Here is a 22,102-nt window from a genome sequence, read left to right as displayed (position 1 = left end):
GAATATTTTGATAATTCCTGTGACAACACAATGAACACGTACCAACGTCTTAAAAGCACTATGGGCAGCTGTACAATGAACGTATAATTAAAAAGTAGCCCAAAAGTGCAACGTGAGAGCAGAAAAATCACAATTAGATATTTTCCCCCAAATCTTTCAGTCCTTGTTGGAGAGTTTGATTGCCCACAGGTTTGACAGGACTGGCATGCCTGTGTTTTATGGTCCTGTTAAATGTCTGTTGCCCTCTGGAAAGAGATGTACTGGAAGTGATTGCCTATTGGGCTGGACCGAGTCCTGTGATGCTGATTTGAAAGCTGCAGTTTGCGCTTTACGCCTTTTGTCCTCTAGCTGCCCATTCAGTATTTGCCTTAAAAACGTGGGTGTTTGTATGCACTGCAGTTCGTGGCGGTGGTAGCGTTGTGGTTAAGGAGCTGGGCTAGCGTGCAGTAGTCTGAAAGTTGTGGGTTCAATTTCCGTCTTCCACTGTTGTGCCCTTGAGCAAGGCACTTAACCCCAAGTTGCTCCAGGGACAATGTAATCCCTTGTAATATAGCTGACATATGGAAGTCACTTTGGACAACAGTGTCTGCTAAATGAGTAAATGTAAATGTAATGCAGTCCCATCTCTTGCGTTCCTTCTACAGTGGCTCAGACGGAGCCATCAACAATCCCAGCCAATCAGCACAGGGCTTCAGGAGCATAGAAGGGCCAGGTGTAATATGCTAGGGTTCTGTGCTCGAATATATACAACCTTTCATGAAATGAAAACCCAGTTCAAAACTGCATCTTTAAAAGATGAGTTCATGAGGTAGGCTAGGCGACGTGTGCCTTTGACTTGGGTGTCTGTCTACTTTAATGCCTTTTCTGGTGGTGTGATGAAGGCCTTTAAAATTCTCTTTGATGTTGATTGCTTGAGGAGATTTAGGAGCAAGAAATAGACCTATTTGCAAAACATACCTTTGCAGGCAATAGCTGTGTGTCTAAACCTATATTTTGACTGTGCAGCGATTACATGGCTAAGGGTGTTTTCAGTCTATAGGCCCTACTGGAGCAGGTAAATGGAATCAGGCAGACCTGTTTAAGAACATAATGCATCTATTGTAATTGCCATAGCCATTGTGTCCTAGTGTCCATGTATACGATGGCTAGATGTGCGATTGTCGTTGTACGTAATGGGTAGGTATCATTTTTTTTCATATTTGTTGATTTCAGCCACATATTGGAGCAAAATGGCACCTTCCAGGTTTAAAACAATTCAGTTTCATGCAATTGAAAAGGACAAGTAGGCTATAGGGGGTGCAACTTAGCGTTCTTGGAAGTTTTCAGAGCTTATCTTCTCTCCACGGAAACCTGTGTAAAGATTCGGATCAGAAGGCGGAGTGCTAGAGAAGGCTACTACCTTCAGTCAAGGCGGTGCATACCTCCTCTCACCTCTCTCACTCACTCACTCACTCACACACACACACACACACACACTCTCACACACTCACACACACACTCTGCCTTCCTCTTTCCTTCCTTCCTCTGAAGAGTTGTCCACCAGGCGTAGGACCTCTCCCTCTGTGGCTGGTGTCATTCATTCAGTGCCAAGATTGCCTCCTTTAAAAAAAATAAAAAAAGAGAGGGAGAGCGCAGAAAAAACTCAGGAAAAGCTGGCTTGGCCCTGGCTCAAACGGGAGCGCAGCTGGGATGTGTTAAATATTCGGCAGACTGCCCTCTGTTTGAGATGAGTTATATATAGCCGTGGTCGACTTCCTTAACTAAGGCTGTCTAAGGTAACGTGCAGGTTAATGAGCGTGGGAAAAACACATGCCGTGTCTTTTTTCTTTCTTTTTTTTCCCTCCCTTTGGTCTTGTGCCGCCTTTTCTTTTCTGTTTTTCTTTTCTTTCTTTCCGAGGTGGATAACTGCCATTTGGGGTTGCTCTTCTCAGAGCCTCTTTTCCACTATGATGGGACTTATATCCAGGCCTCACAAACAAATGTTGTAATCTTTCACAAATGTTTCACAAATGCTGTAACTTTTTTGTGTGCTTTTCTCCAACAAGACCAAGGCCCAGTTTAGGGCCTTTGCCACCTTTTTAGCATCCAATCCTTTCCAGGTCCTTTTTTGCGAATTAATAATTATGTGGGTGGAGTTTGCATAGAGGATGTTACTTGGTCAAACACTGGCTTAACAGAATAATTGGCAGTTTCTGCCATGGATGGTTGCATGCATCCAGGGTCCTGTCTGGATGCACAGAATCAAGTCACACCAGTGCAGAAAACAGGAACCTCGCAAAAGCTGTCGTGACTGATGAGGGGACCAAGCATTATTTGTTTGGAGACTGTGGTTGGAGAGTTTGTGTTGTGAACTTGTCAATTGTATGTGTTTACAGCTTTGCTGAGTGCAGCTCATACTTGCACAGACACGGGTGAGAAACAGCAACCAAATAAATAAACTAGTACTCGGATATTGACCTACTTTAGAAATTGCAACGTCAAAAAAGTTTGTTTCTGATGGCCGTGACGCCTTTCTTGTGACCTGATTATTTTGATTAATCTTTATTTTGTGTTGTTTTGAATAGTCTCTGGTCTGCACTTGGCCCTCAAACCTGTAGCATTTGTAAGCTACGCATCAAGCCAGCGCTGGCCAGAAATGTGATGGCAAGCCTCTCAGCGTGTACTTCTAATGTGATGATATGTGCCTGCTCCTTGAGTTCTTCAGACCTTTTGATTTGTTAAATGCAGAGGCATCGTATCTTGCCAATGCTTAGTGAAATAAAATGCAATAAAAAATGCTTAGTGAAATGAGAAGTAGTCAGTGCTGCTTTCATGCACATGTTGTAGGATTAGATGATTTTGTATGCCAGGGGACATCACTCCTATTGTGCATATAGTTTAGAATCTGGAAAGGGTATGTGAAGGTGCTAGTTTTAACGTTCAATGATGACTTGATACCTCGAAGCATCTTGGCTGTCAGACTGATCATATTCTGGAAGGCTTTACATCTCTGACCTCTGATAAAAACATATTGCATGCAAATGGGGGAGAAGCCTTTATGTGTGGTTTAGGAGAGAAACACTTGCAATCCTGTAGGGCTGAAAGATGAATCAAGTTTTTAATCAAAATCACAATTTGAACAAATAAAATTAGCAAGTCGCCTAGGGTGCAATTAATTGTGTAGCTCACGACTGATTATTTGTGTTTACCAGAAGTGATGTACCAAAGCAAATAAAGGTACTAGGCAAAATCTATCGTCGAGCAGTTGCTACCTCCTGAGGCAACAACACAAACATGTAGCAATATTTGAAAATGCTCCACAAGCAGCAGTACGATGAATGTGCTGCAAACAAAGACTTGCAAACAAAGAAGTGTAAGCAAACAACTATTAGAGACAGTTTTTAATTTGTTATATAGTGCATATTGAACTGAAGCTTGACTTTCAAAAAATTATATCGCCAATCAAATTGGTATTTTTCTTGAATAGTCCAGCCCAGTTGAAGTTTAACCGTTTCTTGTCTCCCCCTCTCTCCCTACCCTCTAATTTTCTCTCTCTCCTCCCTCTTTGCCTCTGTGCCTCTCTCTCTCTCTCTCTCTCTCTCTCTCTCTCTCTCTCTCTCTCTCTCTCTCTCTCTCTCTCTCTCTCTCTCTCTCTCTCTCTCTCTCTCGCGCTCCTCTCTCTCTCTCCCCCACGCTCCTCTCTCTCTCTCTCCCCCTCTCTTCGCTACCTGACCTCCTTATGACAGCCACCAGGCTCCATGGAGCAGATGAAGATGCGGGGTCAGCCGTATGGCGCAGGCAGCCCCTACTCCCAGCAGCCCCACCAGGGCCCCCCTCCGGGCGCCCAGCAGGGAGGACCCTACCCTGGACAGAGCTACGGCCCACCAGGGCCTCAGCGCTACACCATGGCCATGCAGGGACGCATGCAGTATGGACAGCAGGTCTGTAAGCACTGGTTTAAATGTGCTGTTTTTTTTTCTAATTTCTAATTCCCTAATGTCTAGAGTCTATACCAAGACAGATTCAGAACGAGGGCCCCTCTCTGTTCTAGGTCTGCATCATTTATCCATGCAGCTTCTAGTGTTGTACGGTGTACCGATACTAGAAAGGTATCACGATGCCTTCATGCAAAAAACAATGTTTTTAGAATCGATACTTACTTTATTAAAATAATAGCGTTTGGTGTCTGTGTGGAGTGCTCCCACTCTCCATGCTCCTTGCACACATGTAGGCAAGTGGGCGCGTCAAGCAGGCAGCTCTGAGTGAGTGAGTGCGCAGCCAACGTCAACAGAAGTTCTTTGCTGACAGTCCTCGACTTGTGGATAAAAAAAAAAAAAAAAGGTCGAAGTGAAATCTGGATCTATTTCAGATACATTGCGGATAGTGAAGGCAAGCCAACAGGTACACAGAGGCCCATCTGTAAAATTTGTTTCAAAGTCATTCAAAAGCAAGTAGGCTACGCAAACTTGGCTAAGCACCTCTCAGACATATCCCAACATTTTTAAAGAGACCAAAGAACGACTGGTTAACGAATAGGCTATAGAAAACAAACTACATGATTAGTGCCAAATTCATCTCCTCAGTTTTAAACTAGGCTCACAGCCTAAGTGAAACCAGTGTGTTTTTATCACACTGGCAGCTTCAGGGAATCTCTGACAATACCCGAAGTCATAATTTTGGTACCGTGACAACACTAGCAGCTTCAGGAAATCTCTGAAAACCCAAGTGCTTCTTTAGTTTAGCACAGTGGCTCTTTTGGCATGGCTCCCCATTCTTGCGTCCTAACTACTGCCTGTTGCTTCTGTGCAGATGGCCACTTATGGTCAACAGGGACCAGGCGGATATGGAGGGCAGGGCCAACAGGGACCAGGCGGTTACGGAGGACAGGGCCAACAGCCCTACTACAGCCAGCAGGGCCAGCATCCCCACGGGGGTCAGCAGCCGTCTCCATACCCCCAGCCCCCTCCCACGCAGCCGGGTGCTCAGGGCCCCTACCCCCAGCAGCCGCACCCTTCCCAGCCGCCCTCAGCGCATGGCCCGGGTGGACCTCCCTACCCACAACCCCACATGCCTCCCCACGCCCAGGGCCCCATGGGGGGAGGGCCCTCGCAGGGACCCCCTCAGTCCCAGCCGCCGTACGCCCAGCAGACTCAGCAGGCGCAGCAGGCGCAACAAGCTCAGCAGGCGCATCAGGCTCAGCAAGCGCAGCAAGCACAGCAAGCTCAGCAGCAGCCACCCCAGGCCAGTCAGTCCCCGTACCCGTCGCAGCAGCAGCAGCCTCCGAGCCAGCCGCAGTCACAGGCGAGCTCCCAGGCTCCGCCTGCCTCACAGACCCAGCCCAGCTACCCTCCCCAGCAGGGCCCTGTCCCGCCCTCGTCCCAGCAGACACCAGCCCAGACCTCCACGGCCTCTTCCCAGCAGGCCCCGGGCCATGGGCAGTCTGGGCCCTACTCCCAGAATGCTCAGCAGCAGCCTCCGCAGCAGCGGCAACCTCCACCAGAGCAGCAGCAGCAACAACAGCAGCAACAGCAGCAACAGCAGCAGCAACAGCAGCAGCAGTCGCCTTATCAGCGATTTCCCCCTCCACCTCCTCAGGTAGTCATCAGTTTTAGTGCATTTTATGTATGTGCATGCAAGAGATAGGTGTGTATATGGGAGGAGTATTGTTTGTATTGTTTATACTAATTATCTGCTTTGCAGTTTAAAGACAATCGTGGGAGCAGTTTAGTATGTGTTGGCTAAGTTGATAATAAGTCCCCATGTCTCTCATTGAATCTACCTTTATTTTCAAAGCATCTGCATGTTGGTCGACAGCACAATTGATTAATATATGTTTCGAGGAAAATAATATAAGTGTTTGTGTGTTGGTGGAAGATATGCATATATATATATCTCTTTCCCTTCTACTCATCTGGTTATTCTTCCTTCTCTACAGAGTTGGATTTATGCATTTGTGTTTGTCACTGTGGTGTGCTTTCAGAGTTCCTGACACATTCTCTCCCCTTTCTTCTCCTTCTCCTCCTCCCCCTCTTCCTCCTTCCCCTTTTCCTCCTCCTCCTCTTCCTCATAGCAGGAGCTCTCCCAGGAGTCCTTCAGCTCCCAGTCCAGTGCCCCGGCCTCCAACCAGCCGCTGGCCTCCAGCAAGAGCGCCTCCGAAGATGCTGGGATGCAGGGGCGGCCGTCCAGCCTCCCCGTAAGTTACGCACACTCCTCCATTCTTCCTTTTCCTCTTTCTCATCTTCTCCTCGCCCTTCTTCTTAACTCTCATGCACTCAGACCCGCTCACTGCTGTCCTGCATCTGCTATCCTATCTCCTGTGGTCTCTCTCTAGACCCCCCTGGTCCACTCTCTCTTGTATTCAATTAAAGCCATCCCTGTGTGTCAGCACCCGCCACCAGCAAATGCGGGTGAATGTGTACACTGGCTGGTGAATTTGGTCAACTTACCAGCCACTGTAGCGGGTAAGATAGAGCTAGCATACCACAAATATGGAGTCAAAAATGAAAAATTAAGAAAGTGTCTCGTGGGATCATGTAATGTTATCAGTAACCTAGAAGAGTAAATCGCGCTAATTTGAAGTTACCCTTATGATACCAGTGAGCAACAGTCTCCACGTAGCATGGCACTATAATAGGCACTCAAAGTGCGTCCAAATTCACCTATTCTTCTCTGTTGAACTTCTCGAGAGGTATTCATCAAACAGAAGAGCCTTCTCTCAGCTTTTAAACTGTGCTAGTTAGCCGCTATTTGCTGTGATAAACGGTTCACGAGAATAACTTTTTTCAAGAAATGTAATCATTATTCTCTGCGCCCATCTCCACATCCATTTGCCTCGGTGGAATATCTCACAAACTCTTCATGCAACACATAACAAACCATATATCAGAATAAACAGCAGACCTTACCGAACACAGAGGTTTAATGCATTCCCGTGTATAATTAGCAGTTCCAGGGTAATCCGGTTTTGAAATGAATTGTAGCAAATTTCATTTGTCTCCAACTTTGGCCTTTAAACATTTCCTAAAACTGGGCTGTGCTTACCTTGCCCAGATATCTGTAAATATTAGAAATAGAGAATATATAGCTCATGGTTAAGAGTTTGTCAATGTATTCTTAATGATTTTTTTTCACAACATGCTAAGCATGCATGTATTTAATTTTCTTCAAACTGAACTGTGCTTAAATTGGTCAATGCATGATTTGTGCATGAACTGCATTAACTGAATATAGCCTAGATATCTGTAAATATTAAAATCAAATGATGTAGGCTACACAGTATAGTTAGATCAAGTTGGATAGCTCCATAACTCACACCAAAGGATTGTCTTAAAGGAGCCACACCACTTTTATGACACCATATGAATGCTGTTCAGTTGACCTTTAGTTTTGTTGCTACTGTGCATGGAGGACAGGCCAATTTTGAGTTCTGTCCAACATTGGTGGTAGGTTTAGAGAAAAATTCAGCACATTTTAATCGTATCGCAATAATGCCGATAACCGTGATCATTTAGGTTACTATAATCATGATATCACATTTTCATACCGTATCTTTAGTGGCTGGTGAAAAAGTTGAGTTTGGTAGATTTTGGAATCTACCAGCCACAGTGGCAGGCCCCCTATGTGTGCTGGTTTGGCAACTGTTATTTCAGCAAGTGGCGGCCCCACCACACACATTATATTATATTATATTATTTTATTTATTATGTCTGCATGTGTCATTGTGTCATTTTGTTGTTTCTGACAAACCCTGGTTGTAAAATGTTCTGATTGGTGGTACATGAGAGATGCTAGAAAGATAATGTTGGACTTAATATTGAAAGGAAGAAAGTAATTTGACTTGGAAATATTCGAAGTTCATGAAATTGGTGCATTGTGCCGTCAAGCTTCAGGAAGAGGTTGAGATATAAGCCCAGCTCTCAAGAGCTGTTGGCTCTGATTGGTAGTCACCACAGTGGGTGGAGTGGAGGCATGCAAGCAACCAATCGGAAACCAAAGGACTGACGTCAGGCATTCTGAACGGTGGAATAAAAATTTTGAAGGAGTAGGTGAACATTTTGGGGAGGAGGAAACCCTGCTGAAATAGACGTTCATATTATGCCAGGCTTTGTTGAATTGCGCTTTCCTGAACAAACTGTTGTTCAAGCCTGTGACTTAGAGAGCCCATTTAGGGCCAGTTTGAATGGTACTGCAGTTGTTTGTCTTATTTGCTTAATCTATTTGTTTGGCTTTTCCATATAACAATGTGGAGTTTTAGAGAGCACCAACGCATTCTTAGACTTGGACTTAAATGTAGGATTGCTTAAGCGGTAAAGTAGAGAGTAAACATGAAGGTTGGCCACACCCTGGCATCATTCTGAAGGGGGCGGGGGGGGGGGGGGTTAGGTGATTTATGACTGGAACAGGCTCTAGGTTTGATGGGAGCGGGATAGTTGTGGGATAGGAAGGGACGCTAATAAGATTTTCTTTTGTAGAAATGCCGGCAGCCAGGGAGCCTGGGTTCTGCTGTCCTGTGTGTGCATGTGTTTTTTTTTTTTTTTTTAACATGCCTTGAGCTCAGCTGTGTGTGTGTGTGTGTGTGTGTTGACAGATGGGGCAGTCGTGCCTGCTGAATCAGCACACGTGCGGCTCAACCACTGTAGCCATGGCAACGAGAGAGACGCTTTTTTTCCCCTTTTTTTTCCTGGATGAGATAAATAAGGACGGGAGCCTGAGGGGGGGGTGTGTGTGTGTCTCCGTCTCTCTGTGTGTGCGTAAAACGACCCAGCGGGAAGTGTGTCAAGCAGTTTCCCAGAGAGGGAGGGAGAGTGAGTGATTGTATGAGTTTATGTGAGTGAGTGAAAGTACTTGGTTAGAAAGAAAAGTGACTGGATTGTGTTGATCCTGAGAAAGCCAGGCTAGCCGACTCCTCTCAGAGAGGCAGGCCTTTTGCCACATACTCCCCTCTACTTCAGAAATGTTACTATTAGCGCTTATTATTAGTGATAGTATTTTGTTTTGCTCTGGGCTGCTTTAAAGAGATAACACCCCACCCAACATGAGTATGTGTGCTGAGGGTCAGGATCCATTTCAAATCCACCTGGTATTTAGGCCTAAATGAATGATACTCTGATTTGAAGGATTTATTTTGTGATATGGATTTTATGCAGTGTTATTATAATTTTTGACCCCTATTTCAACATTGTTACCCCTTTCCCACATTTTTACATAGTTTCTTGAGGTCCTAATAGAACATCTGTGTCATACGTAGGTCAAAATACCTAAAGGAAGAAGCACCACAACATTTGTGTTCAACCCTGTCTGAAGAGCCCTGCTCAAAGTGCCCTGTTTGTGTGCCATTTACTTTACAAACACCAGCATATTGCACAATGGCATTGCTTCAGCATTTTGGTAACAACAGGTCCCAAGCTTGCGGAATAAAAGCACGCTCGTTCTTCAGTCGTGAGTGGGGACGTGGTCCAGAAAATTGAAGTGGTTTTATTCAACAAGCTTCCCTAGACAACATGAAGGGAAGAGTTTTGAACGGCTCATTCTCGTCTCACTGAATCACATGTTTCCAAACCAAGGCAGCCCATAAACAAACAACTGGGTTTTGTTACTTCTGTGTTTTTGCATCAGTCGCCACTTGTGTGTCGTCTCTGTTATTTGCCCTGTTGTGCGTAGTGTGGTTTTATAGTAGAGCTTTGCATGCCGACTCTGCTGAGAGACAGCGGAGAGAGGGCGAGACTGAGCAGACAGTTGTTTTTAATGTGCAGCGTGCTAAAGAACCATCTGGCATCACATTGATTAGTTGTCAATATTTATCTGTCTTGCCTCGACTGTCTTCTGGCCCCTCTGTACTCTGAATGGAACCTCATTGGGACTAGTGCTGTGTTCTTAGTGAATGGAACCTCATTGGGTCTAGTGCTGTGTCCTTTGGGAAGAGAGCTCTGAATGGAACCTCATTGGGACTAGTGCTGTGTTCTTAGGGAAGAGAGATCTGAATGGAACCTCATTGGGACTAGTGCTGTGTCCTTTGGGAAGTGAGCCTGGAGAGGAATAGTAGTACACATGACATCCTGAAATCATAGCAACATTGAATTTTGAGTCAAACATGTTAAGAGGAAGGGAATCAAATCACAGGAGCTTTAATTACTTATTTATTTTGTGATATTTGATCATTCAATGTTCTAAAGCAACACTATATCTATGGGGTTAAAAAACAAGTCTTAACTGGGCTGTTAGGCTAATAGTCCTTGCAAGGTTTTCATTTTTTTATCTTTTTTTTATCTTGGAAATGGCACTAGTTCCATGATGTTCTAAGTAAATTGTATACAAAAATTGTCTAAACCTGTGAGAGTTTTGGACTGAATGTTACATCTTCCACTTTGTAATCAACACTGGTCTGAGGTGTTCTCTCCATCTGTGTCTATTGTGTGGTGACTGGGGTCCCACTCTTCCTTTTTATTCTCCATTATTTCCTTACTCTCCCTCCTTCCCCCTTTCTTTCTATGTCCCCCTCACCCTCCTCAGCTTACGGTTTATCCCACACTGAGCAGGATCACCTTTGCCACATCATGTCATCTGTTGGGTGAAATGAACCTGTGTCTAATCCCAGCTGTCCCTCTCCGTTTGCTGCAGGATCTGTCGGGGTCCATTGACGACCTGCCCACGGGCGCAGAGAGCGCGCTCAGTCCCGGCGTGAGCACCTCGGGCGTGTCGAGCAGCCAGGGCGAGCAGAGCAACCCGGCGCAGTCGCCCTTCTCCCCCCACACCTCGCCACACCTGCCGGGCATCCGAGGGCCCTCACCCTCCCCTGTGGGCTCGCCAGCCAGTGCCACCGCCTCCCGCTCGGGGCCGCTCTCCCCCGCAACCATGCCAGGTAGGACTGGCCAGTCCACAAACACACACACACACACACACACAATCTGTTTTGGTGCACCTCTCTTCTCTGGACCAAGTTATGTTGGTCCAAAGACAAAGCACCCTATTTGTTTGTATGATGGGGTATTATAGCTGCAGTATGAGGCTCACACACGCACACACACAAACACACATTCTGATCTTTGCTTAAAGGTTGTATCTGCGATTTCAGGGCCAAAAAAGGCCCAAACATAAATGATCATCATTCATCTTTCCTAACGATTCGCTAGCTGCCTGCCACATAAGCAGGCTGTCAAAAAATGTGTCTCTGTAGGCAGCCTAGGCTCTGAGATCTGTACACAAAAACAATTGCTCTCAACATGTGTTGGCAACCACTCAAAGGCAAAATAAAGTGTTCCAACCAATAACCGACAAGTTGCGCGTTTAGGAGAGTTTCAATTGCACGGGAGGAAGGGGGAGGGAGTGGCGAGCTAGCTCTGTTTTGTTTTAACATCAACAGAAGTGACATTACCCCGCAATCACTGATACAACCTTTAATACCTTCCTTTCACTTTCTCTTCCCTTCCCCTAACTGTGGGTTCAGTTGTGAGTCTGTATTTCCCGAAAGAGCCTCTCATACAAATCTCTCTGTAGATGCCGTCCTATTTTGTCTTATCCAAGCAATGAAATGTGTGGACTGTCTAATGTACAGAGAAAGACCATATATAGTGTGGACTATTAGTGTAGAGTGCTAGTACAGCAATGCGTACTCTAGTCCAGCTGTAGAAATGTTTGTTTGGTTTGTGATGAGGGGGGATGACATGATGTTCTTGTGATGAGGGGGATGACATGATGTTCTTACGTCATTGCTTCACAGGGAACCAGATGCCCCCACGACCCCCCAGTGTGCAGTCGGACGGGATCCTGCATCCCTCCATGAATCAGTCTGCCATGGCCCAGGAGAGAGGTGATTGACCACTCTAGACACTCTAATGGCGGCAATGCTCGCTAGTGTTATTGTACAGTTTAACAGTTGCCCATATTACAGCCACTGAGTGCAGAGCAGGTGCAGAACCATTTTTGGCCAAATAATACCTTATTGGTGCTGTGCAGAATCCATCACTGAAGATTCCCTTTCTTCATGGTGTTCCTCAACTATGCCTAGAATACTCTTCTGTTTATAAAGTGTATTCTATACATCAGAGCTCATTTTGACCTTTGTGTGTCAGTGAAGAACAAGATTGTTTAAATTTTCGGTCTGTTTTTGACTTGTCTGACGACCTCTCCTCCCTCTAGGTTTCCTGCAGAGGAACCCTCAGATGCCCTACGGTTCGCCCCAGTCGGGCTCCGCCTTATCGCCCCGACAGTCCTCGGGAGCCCAGATGCATCCTGGGATGGGGCCCTATCAGCAGAACAACTCCATGGGGAACTTTGGGCCTCAGGGTGGCCAGTATGGCCCTCAAGGTAGGACCCTGTGCTTGACCTCAGTGAGCGCAAGAGATGTTGGCCTGTTTGTGCCTCTTTTCTGCTGTAAAATGGGATCCAGTGGAAGACACAGTTATGATGGAGATTTTTGTGAAGAAATTGGTGCAACTTATTTGTAACCTAACAGATTTTTTGGGTTTTTTTTTGGGTTCTCCCTGAAAAAAGACAGGCATTTTGGTTAGAACTTAAACAAGCTCTCACAGATATACTTGTGACCAATATCATAGATGAGAGACGGGTCCCAGATTGAATTGATTTTTCTCTGGTGACGAAAGGCTTTGGGACTTAACAGGAAGAGCCAACTCAAGCTAGAAATCAAGACAGAAGAAATCAAAATGTTCAAGTTCAGCTAATGGTGTAGCTTCTGCTCTAGCTGTATGAGATTTGTGGGACTCTTTTATCATTTAGTTATGTTTGGCATGCTCTCTGTTAAGTCAGATATCTCATACTTTATTAGATGGTTTCAGTAGCCCAGTTATAGTGATGGAAGGCTAGTTTATAAGTAGACTAATGAATAGAAGTCATTGACACGATCTCTGACTTGAAGTAAATCTAAAGCCTTGTTTGGTGTTGAGCAAGGGGATGTGAGGTTGACTGAAGCTGTTCTGCCCTGAGGAGACTGTGCCAGTTAGAGCTACTGGAGAGAGGGATTTCGTTATAGTTGATGCAGCCTCGAAATCCGTTTTCATGGATAATTATTGCGGAATTATATAAGTCTGGAGAAATGAGAAACCATCTTGTGTTGTGTTTTACACCAAGGACAAGTTTTCTGTCCACAATTCTGTTGGACTGTGGGCTATTTGGGGTGAAAGTGCAACTTTTTGATTTTCCGGCGAAACAATCGGCCCTCCAGACAGCTTTTCAGCCCTCCTGTCTGAGCCAGGGCCCAGTAGATTGCACTGCAGCTATTTTTAGTCTCGGAGAAAAGACGGTGCTGACGTAGCCAGGCTCACATCAGCCTGCCTGCTTTCTTGCCTTGCCTAGCCTGCTGCTGGGTCTGCTCGCTGTGGGAGAGCCAGAGCTAGTGCTAGCCTCTGCTTGTTTCCTTGCTTGCTCACCCGCTCACCCACCCACCAACCCAAGAGCCTGCAAAGAGAAGCCAGATAGACGCCCGCATCGGGCAGTGAGTCTACAGGCCGTCCCCGTCACAGGCTTAGACGTAGACGTAGACGAAGAGGCCTAGTCACTCTTAGATGAAATCAAGACGTGTTCATCTACGTGGCCAAAGTAGAGTTTACCATATTTTTAAAGAACTGTGACAAATGTTAAGTATGATAATGACATGTTCTACATCCAGAATGGGCTAAATGATCTCTTGGATTTGGAATCCATGGCTTTCTGAGGAGTAAATGTTTTAAGGTTGAATTTGGAAACAAGACCTAATTTATTCACTCCTAACCAGATTTTTTAGTTTCTTTTTTGTGTTTTGATGACGTCACCTGCTTTGATACAATTTATGTAGCCTTGTTGTCTGTACTATGTTGTGGCATCAATGATAGGCTTCCGGTCTTTCCTATCATCACAGGTTACCCCCGGCAACCTGGATATGGTGGCATGCCCAATGCCAACTACCCTGGTGGCCCTGGCATGGGTGGATCAATGAACCCCATGCCAGGCCAAGGAGGAGGTCCTCCCTATGGAGGTATGCCCCCTGGAAGGATGCCACCGGGGCAGATGGGTGTCCGACCCCCCTATGGACCTAACATGGGCCCCAACATGGGCAACATGCCCCCTCAGGTGGGCTCTGGAATGTGCCCGCCTCCGGGCCTCAACAGGAAGCCACCTGATGCAGCAGCAGCAGCTGCAGCTGCCGCTGCCATGCAGCATGGCGCCACCAACTCCATACACAACAGGTACAGTACACATTTATAACACCAACTGACTCCATACACAACAGGTACAGTACACATTTATAACACCAACTGACTCCATACACAACAGGTACAGTACACATTTATAACACCAACTGACTCCATACACAACAGGTACAGTACACATTTATAACGCCAACTGACTCCATACACAACAGGTACAGTACACATTTATAATACCAACTGACTCCGTACACAACAGGTACAGTACACATTTATGATATCAACCAACTCGTACGTATACAACAGTATAGTACAGTACAATCTATAACTTAACTTTATATACAACAGTATAGTACAAACCATAACCTAGCTCTATATACAACAGGAAGAGCATGTATTTAAAGATATAACGTAACTCCATACACATGATACAGATTGGCTGCAGTCTTATTCGCATTAGATATAGAGCCCATTGGTCATGTGAACATTCACCTCAAATACAGCTTATTTTAATGAAAGAACCATCTCTATACTAATGATGTACACCACGTACTGTGTATACCCCATCGCTCACCAATCTGCTAATTTCTCAGTCAAGTCTGTTAACCATATAGTGTGTTTTCCAACACCCATTGGAACCTGAGGTGCATTCAGATTTTTTGCAAGTTCACGCTTGTGAATGGTCTGAGGAGGTAATACCCTGCAATCATACATGGACTTTGGATGAAGAGTTACTGTTAAAATTGAACGATTTGGAATGTTGGAAATGATAAATAATAACGATTTGGAACACAAATACTTTCAAATTTAGCAGTTCAGACAAAACCTGTTCGGCACCTCTATTCAAAGAACTTGAATGCACCTCAGCGTTCTCTTTTGCAGGTGTATTTAGTGCTATTCTTGCGTCTCGCAGGTGTTTGCTGTCCTTTGGAGGAGCTATGCTGGAGAGAGGGTAGACCAGGGCCAGGCATGCATGAAGCACGCACAGGCAGAAGCAGAGCAGAACAGCACTGAACTGTATTGAAGTGAATTGTATTTGCGCACCATTTAACCCATTTACTCTAAAATGCCTGATAAAAGCGCCTATAGAATCCTATGGCATTCTAGACTAAATAACCTTATTTCCTGAGGGTTTTCTGAAAACATACTAAAAATTGTCAACGTCTACCAAAATTTAATCTCTAAGCCTCTGTAGCACTTAGAAACATGAAATAAAAAGCATGCTGCGCTACGCAGCATCCAGCGGGAGGGTCAATGTTGCGCTACGCAGCATCCAGCGGGAGGGTCAATGTTGCGTCATGCAGCATCCAGCGCGAATGGGTTAAGTGTTGAGAGCAACTTGAGAAAGGATGGAGCTCCCTTACAGCGCTCAGACTCCTGTTCTCCGAGCAGTTATATTTACAGAATTCTGATGGTGTGTTGTGTCCTCAGGTGAACTTGTAATAAGTAATGGCTAGGAAGTTAAAAGTTTCAGTAATATGCACTGAGCGTGATTAAAACCTGAGATTAGGTAGTTCAGCCTGAAGTCCCAGAGTCGAAAGATGGTTTATTATGATTGGTGTCTTCTCTCGCAGGCTGCCTGGTTACCCCAACATGTCGCCGGGCATGATGGGAAGTGGTCCTCCCTATGGCCCCTCCATGAACAGCATGCCAGGCATGATGAACGCCCAGGGCCCCCCTTTCCCCATGGGCGGGAACATGGCCAATAACAGCAGTGGTAAGATCCGCATTTGTGACTTGAGTCAGACGGCATAACGTTGGAAATAACAGCATGATTACCTCAAGAGACATGCACATTGTATCCTTAAGAAGTCTTGTAGAGAAATACACCTGTCCATGATTTCGGTCTTCACCATCTTGATCATGTTGGTAGCCATCAGTGGTCTTTTTTTGCATAAAGTAAAGATTGAATTTGAGATGTAACCATCATTTTCTGAAGGTACAGGCAGAACAGTGAGCTCTGCTGTGCTGGGCGTGACTTCATTTCTCTGTCTGTCTCCAGGAATGGCTCCCAGCCCGGAGTTTGGCCTCGATGGCAAAATGAACCAGGCCCAGAAGATGAACAACAAGGTGGAAGGAACCCCCAAGACAGAGACCAAGTCCAAGGTTGGTGCTTTTATGACAAATCAGCACAACCAGTTATGTTAGACATGCCATAGATATTAAACCTTCTGTAGCAATGTAGTACATTTACTCTAAAGCGATCCACGTACTAGCGCATCAATTCAGAGCTCCATAGTTGTAAATACTGAGAGATGTTTGCATATACTTGGCCCTGATCTCCATCTTGTGTCCTCGCATTCCCTGGGACATGCCCGTTGTCTTAGAAGTCCAGCTCATCGACGACGACCAACGAGAAGATCACGTGTCTGTACGAGATGGGCCCTGAGCCGGAGAGGAAAATGTGGGTGGACCGCTACCTAGCCTTCATCGAGGAGAAGGCCATGGGCATGAACAACCTGCCCGCCGTAGGCCGCAAGCCCCTCGACCTCTTCCGTCTCTACATCTCTGTAAAGGAGATTGGAGGCCTCACACAGGTTCGGGGACCATTCTGGAACACTCAGTTCTCTTTGAACTCTGATGCATCAATGGCCACCGTTTGTAGGAAGGAGAGTGACAACTTTTCAAATTTTTACCAGGATGTGTCAGGAATCCATTGATGCATGGAGCATCAAGTTTTTGAAGCACTGCTAGTTGTATAATTTGAAAAGTACACCTTCAATATTGATATTGTGACAAATTGTGATTGCTGTTGAATTTCTCTCTCTAGGTTATTCAGCTCTCCCCTCACACCTTTTTTTCTTCTCGTCACAGGTAAACAAGAACAAGAAGTGGCGTGAGCTGGCCACCAACCTGAACGTGGGTACCTCCAGCAGTGCTGCCAGCTCGCTGAAGAAGCAGTATATCCAGTGTCTGTATGCCTTCGAGTGCAAGATTGAGCGCGGAGAGGAACCGCCGCCAGAGTTCTTCAACACCGACAGCAAGAAGAACCAGGCAAAGGTCCAGCCGCCCTCGCCTGGTGAGTGACGTCTGCCCGCTAAGATTTCTGTGTGTGTGTCTGTGTGTGTGTGTGTGTGTGTGTGTGTGTGTGTGTGTGTGTGTGTGTGTGTGTGTGTGTGTGTGTGTGTGTGTGTGTGTGTGTGTGTGTGTGCGCACACGCCAGAGATGTTCAAGTCATTTTTTGTAAGTCTAAGTCGAGTCTCAGATCTTTGAGCTCGAGTCCAAGTCAAGTCTCAAGTCTCTGGCCATCTAATCTGTCCCTAACACTATTATACTATTGTGAAATATTATGAATTCAAAGCATGTCCTGTAGCTACCATCCAAATGTACAGTACAGTATCAAAATCAGTTGTAGAAGAAACACAAATTAAGATCTCTGTTTCAATAAAAAACAAATCAATAGTGGTTTGCTTGTCACTGGCACAGCTGGCATGTGTAGTGTTCTGGGGGGGATATGGCTCTCCACTAATACTGCAACGTTTCTATATTTTTTTCTGAAGTAAAATGTGGGCAGCCAAGAGTGGACGTTAACTTGTGACAGGACAAATATCACTCATACTGGAGCTAGCTTAATTTTGTTTACATCCTGAACTTACATTGGGTCTCATTTTTTTTACCAGGTCAGAGCTAGGGGATGTGTTCAGTAGCAGAAGATTAGACTATACAATGTCCTAAGTCTGTCACATCATATGGCCAACTATAAAGATGCAATCTCCCTGTTTCCAAGGATTAGCGCCACACTTTGCGATACAGCTTGTTATCTGTAACGATATAGACTCTTTTACATTAGTCAGTGACCAACCTATCTGGGTGTGTTTTGAGATGCCTGATGAAATTAGACATTGTTGAACCGGCATAATTTATCCTGGTGCTACACACCTTGCATGTAGCTGTTCGCTTATTTTCACTATGCACGGTTATTGTAACGGAATGTAATGATAAAATGCTCAACTCCGGGAGGACTTGTTGTCACCATGGTCAATGCATTTTTGACCTGTGAGTGGGCGCACATAGCGCATGCGATTGCATTATGGCAAAGGGGACATGCAGCTCGTCATACGTTTCCCAAAGTATTTGCACCAATAAAATACAATAGAAGTACCTCAATACATTTAGATAAAAAAAAGAAACAATTGCATAAAATACAGGTTGTTTACTAGTCTCGAAGCTCGAGTTCGAGTGAAGTATGAAGTCTTTTGAGGTGCAGTCGCAAGTCAAGTCTGAAGTCACTGTTTTTGCGACTTAATTACGACTCGAGTCTGAGTCTGCGCGCCTGTGTCAGTCCCATGCAAGGGTTTGCTTGTACCTCTCAACTTTGAATGAAATTTGAAACCTGTGTCACTACAAAGCCGCACAGGACATATTTGGAAGGCTGAGCGACTTGTATCTGTGTGTGTGTGTGTGTGTGTGTGTGTGTGTGTGTGTGTGTGTGTGTGTGTGTGTGTGTGTGTGTGTGTGTGTGTGTGTGTGTGTGTGTGTGTGTGTGTGTGTGTGTGTGTGTGTGTGTGTGTGTGTGTGTGTGTGTGTGTGTGTGTGTGTGTGTGTGCGCGTGTGCTCATGTTCTTTGTCCCGCTCTGCTAACTCTCCTCTCTTCCTTGTGTCGTAGCCGGCTCTGGATCCCTGCAGGGTCCCCAGACCCCCCAGTCCACCAGCAGCTCCATGGCGGAGTCGGGGGACCTGAAGCCCCCCACCCCGGCCTCCACCCCCCACACCCAGATGCCACCTATGCCTGGCGGCAGGTGTGTCACTTGGACCTCTAGTCCATCTTCTTGGGTTTCAGAAATCACTTATGTAGCACAAACTCTTCCATTATGGTATTTTTTGAGTGTCAGAGCTGTAAAACAGGACGTAATCATGCTGTGTATGTCAATTTGCAATATTATCCCAAGATTGTTGTGTTTAGTGGAGTTATCTTGAGGTTTTTTGAAGTAACTGAAAGTAGGAATGTGTTTTTTTTTCTCTACCGAAATTTGTTTACCGTTCCACAGTATGGTAACCATAATCCCAGGCTGCAATTCCACTATATTCATGGATGCAATTTTTAAGTTGTGCAGAAGGGTAGCTAGCATCAGCAGCCACACTGTTCTAGCTGTGTGTGTGTGTGTGTGTGTTCTGGGTGATGTCTTACCCCTGCTGTCTCGTAGGAGCAGTGTGAACCTTCAGGACCCATTCGCTGATGGCAGTGACCCAGCCTTCTCCAGGAGGAACGCCATGACGCCCAACTCGGGCTACCAGCCTGGCATGGGCACCCCTGAGATGGCCAGCCGCATGGGCCCCTACGAGCCCAACAAGGACCCCTTCGGTGGCATGCGAAAAGGTAATGCAGCAGCAGCACAAAGTCAATCGTGGATATCAGGGTAGATGGAGCTGCTGTTCTTAAGTTAATGGGAAATAATTGGGAAGCACAGCATCAATCACTTGCAGGGTATCAGCACCATGATTGCAGTTATTAAGTCCATGTATATCATCAATGGCTCTCCTTAACTAGATAAATGGAATTGAATTACCAGTCACGGCGCTCTTTCAGGCGTTTTCCCCTGATGCTAAAGTTTGTGTGTTTTCCTCCAGTGGGAGAGCAGTTTATTCCCTCTGGCCAAGGCCCTAACAGCGGTATTGGGGAATCCTACAACCGCGGCCCTCCAGGTCCCTTGGGCAGCATGCCCCCTATGGGGCAGAGGCAGCAGTACCCCTACGGCCCGGGCTACGACAGAAGGTAAGACCCCTGACCTGCTCTCAGGCCATACTGGCTGGACAGTGTCATAAATAGATTCAATGCGTACTATTAAAACACTTGTCGGGGAAAATGTGCAGTAAAGTGTCTGTCTCTGAAGCATCATTATGAAGGTCAAGACTGTTATTATTTTGCACAAGATAGTGAAGTGTTGAGTATCTGATCCATATAATCACAATAATTTATTTATGGTAAGTGGCAGAGTAAATTGTAGGGACCATTTGAAACCCTCGATCGTGACGTGTTTATTCACACTGATGGAAAAAAAAGCAGTTCTGAATGAGGTTGAGACTGATGGCTTGAAAAGTCTCCCCAAATGTCACTGGATAGGAATGTCCGGTTACATTCGCTAGGCCAGCGTAAAAAGTACTGTGCTGTAAATACAACTTAGTGTGAGCTGATGGCCAATTGGTAGAAATAAATAGTAGACACGTTTGCCAGGTGGGAGCATAATAAAAAGGTGATGGCATGTTTAAACACTTTGGATGGGCCCAGTGTGGAAGGGGTGGCAGATCTAGGCCTTGAAAAATGGAACCATTAAAGAACAATTGTGAGCAAGTTAACGATCGCGTCAGAAATCCATTAGGTCGTAATTGGAAAATGTCCCTCCTCACAATGCCTGAGATGAAGATGGCAAATCAAGGGTCCACATTTTATTGCCGACAGGCTGTGAAGGAGGGAGAAGGGGGAACCAATTGAAGTGACCAGGTGCTAGTGGGAATAGCAGCCAGCGGTTCTCAATAGCTGTTTTTCCCCATTCAGCTCATTTGCATGTTCTGTGTGCATTCATGAGAATTCGGATCTGCATCTGCATGCGTTTCAGTCCTATGTGTTATGTGTGTTAAAAAATGATCTCCTGATCTAGGGAAGAGTTTTGATCAGCTGTGGGATCAAAACGTTAGGTCGTCAGTATAACGTTTACGGAAACACGCAGGTATAAATGCAACAAATGCTAAAATATGCAAATTAATTATTTCCATCAACTTTAATTGTGTCAAACCATATGCAAACCGAGAGTTAATACACCCTTCAACCAAACAAATTGAATTTCACAACACATTAGAAGATTGAATGCGTTTTGCAAGTCTTTCCAATAGGCTATGTGCACGAAAAGCCCTCTGTGCGCTCGTTAGTTTCCAGTGGAGCCAGGGGGGTGGTTCCAAGTGTGTGGTTAAGTGACAAACCTGGGTAAGTTAACTCAGAGTAAGTGGTAAACCTCCTACAACAAGAGCCCTATGGCATTGTTTTGTTAGGAGAATGAAGCCATGAAGCTCTTCTATTAGAAGGTTTACCACTTACTATTAACTTACCCAGGTTTGTCACTAAACCACGTACTTGGAATACCTCCCAGGTGTGTTTGAACTTGCTGCGGTTGTTAATGTAATTTGTGTCTACACGGACCCGGTTGGGTGTTGTACTAGGGAATCCGCATTGTTACGATAAAGAAGGATTTATGCGTGAGTTCAAATTGTTATTATTGGGCAAACAAGATATTCAGTGTCGGAGTAAAGATATAAGGAGCAGAATATAACAGAAGATGTCGTTGCAACAAGCTATATGTCTGATGCATCTCTCACATGAATACGTACATTTGATTTGATCCATCCAACAGTAAAGTTCATTCATGGAAATGCTATTCTGTGTGTTTCCAATCCAATGTACATGTTCTTAATCAAGAGTTGTTAGCAGCTGAGTTTTTTTGAAACCTCCAATTGTCAGGACAACTTTAGCAGAGACATGATAAAATCTCCCTGTGACCTGAGACTTTACTCCTCCATTCTTCCTGAAATGAATACATTTCCTTCTTGACTTGACTCCACAAAGAATTTCCTATTAAATTGCTAAAATCCGCATACAATTTGGATGGTAACCCAGCAATTGTCTGTCTAGCCCCTTTACTTCACAACTCCTTAGATCTACAGAAGGACTGGATTGGTCTAAGCAGTGTGCTAGCAAGGCTGGTTGAATTAAACGGCAGCCATGTTGTTAGCTCCAGACCAGGGCTGCTCTTCACCAAACCATCCCCAGATAGAGATTAATCGTATCTTTAAATGTCAAGCAAACAATAGATGCTACACGAACACCTCAATTCAGAGAAATTTGATGTGTTTCTGAATGTTCTAGAAGGATTTTCACTAGCTGGGGAGGGGGGAGGGGGGTACTGAACTGAGCTGACTTACTATGCATTACACATAGTACATGATGTGCTGACCCCAGTGTGCGTGTTATCCCTCAGGGCTGAATCAGGTATGGG

General features: G+C 45.3%; 1 protein-coding gene across 3 annotated transcripts in view; it reads left to right on the top strand.

Moving 5' to 3' along the window:
* arid1aa (AT-rich interaction domain 1Aa) overlaps nt 1–22,102 on the top strand; it is a 37,597-nt gene that overhangs the window by 9,065 nt on the left and 6,430 nt on the right. The window contains exons 2-16 of one of the 3 annotated variants that reach the window (XM_076280556.1): nt 3,726–3,920; nt 4,789–5,574; nt 6,053–6,172; nt 10,597–10,837; nt 11,696–11,785; nt 12,115–12,282; nt 13,829–14,156; nt 15,692–15,834; nt 16,120–16,223; nt 16,448–16,654; nt 16,932–17,136; nt 18,724–18,856; nt 19,262–19,434; nt 19,686–19,830; nt 22,085–22,102. The exon at nt 22,085–22,102 is cut by the window's right edge and continues 105 nt beyond it. In XM_076280556.1, coding sequence (XP_076136671.1) covers nt 3,726–3,920; nt 4,789–5,574; nt 6,053–6,172; nt 10,597–10,837; nt 11,696–11,785; nt 12,115–12,282; nt 13,829–14,156; nt 15,692–15,834; nt 16,120–16,223; nt 16,448–16,654; nt 16,932–17,136; nt 18,724–18,856; nt 19,262–19,434; nt 19,686–19,830; nt 22,085–22,102 — 3,056 coding nt within the window. Of the gene's footprint in view, nt 1–3,725; nt 3,921–4,788; nt 5,575–6,052; nt 6,173–10,596; nt 10,838–11,695; nt 11,786–12,114; nt 12,283–13,828; nt 14,157–15,691; nt 15,835–16,119; nt 16,224–16,444; nt 16,655–16,931; nt 17,137–18,723; nt 18,857–19,261; nt 19,435–19,685; nt 19,831–22,084 lie in introns of all 3 variants that reach the window. The other 2 variants (XM_076280557.1, XM_076280555.1) reach the window with 2 other exon arrangements.

Source organism: Alosa pseudoharengus, unplaced genomic scaffold (assembly GCF_046254945.1).
Source record: "Alosa pseudoharengus isolate Yale_2024_CS ecotype anadromous, Long Island Sound unplaced genomic scaffold, YU_APseudo_1.1 YU_APseudo_1.1_scf_12, whole genome shotgun sequence".
Taxonomy (NCBI): Eukaryota; Metazoa; Chordata; class Actinopteri; order Clupeiformes; family Clupeidae; genus Alosa; species Alosa pseudoharengus.
This window is presented reverse-complemented; position numbering and strand designations above follow the sequence as displayed.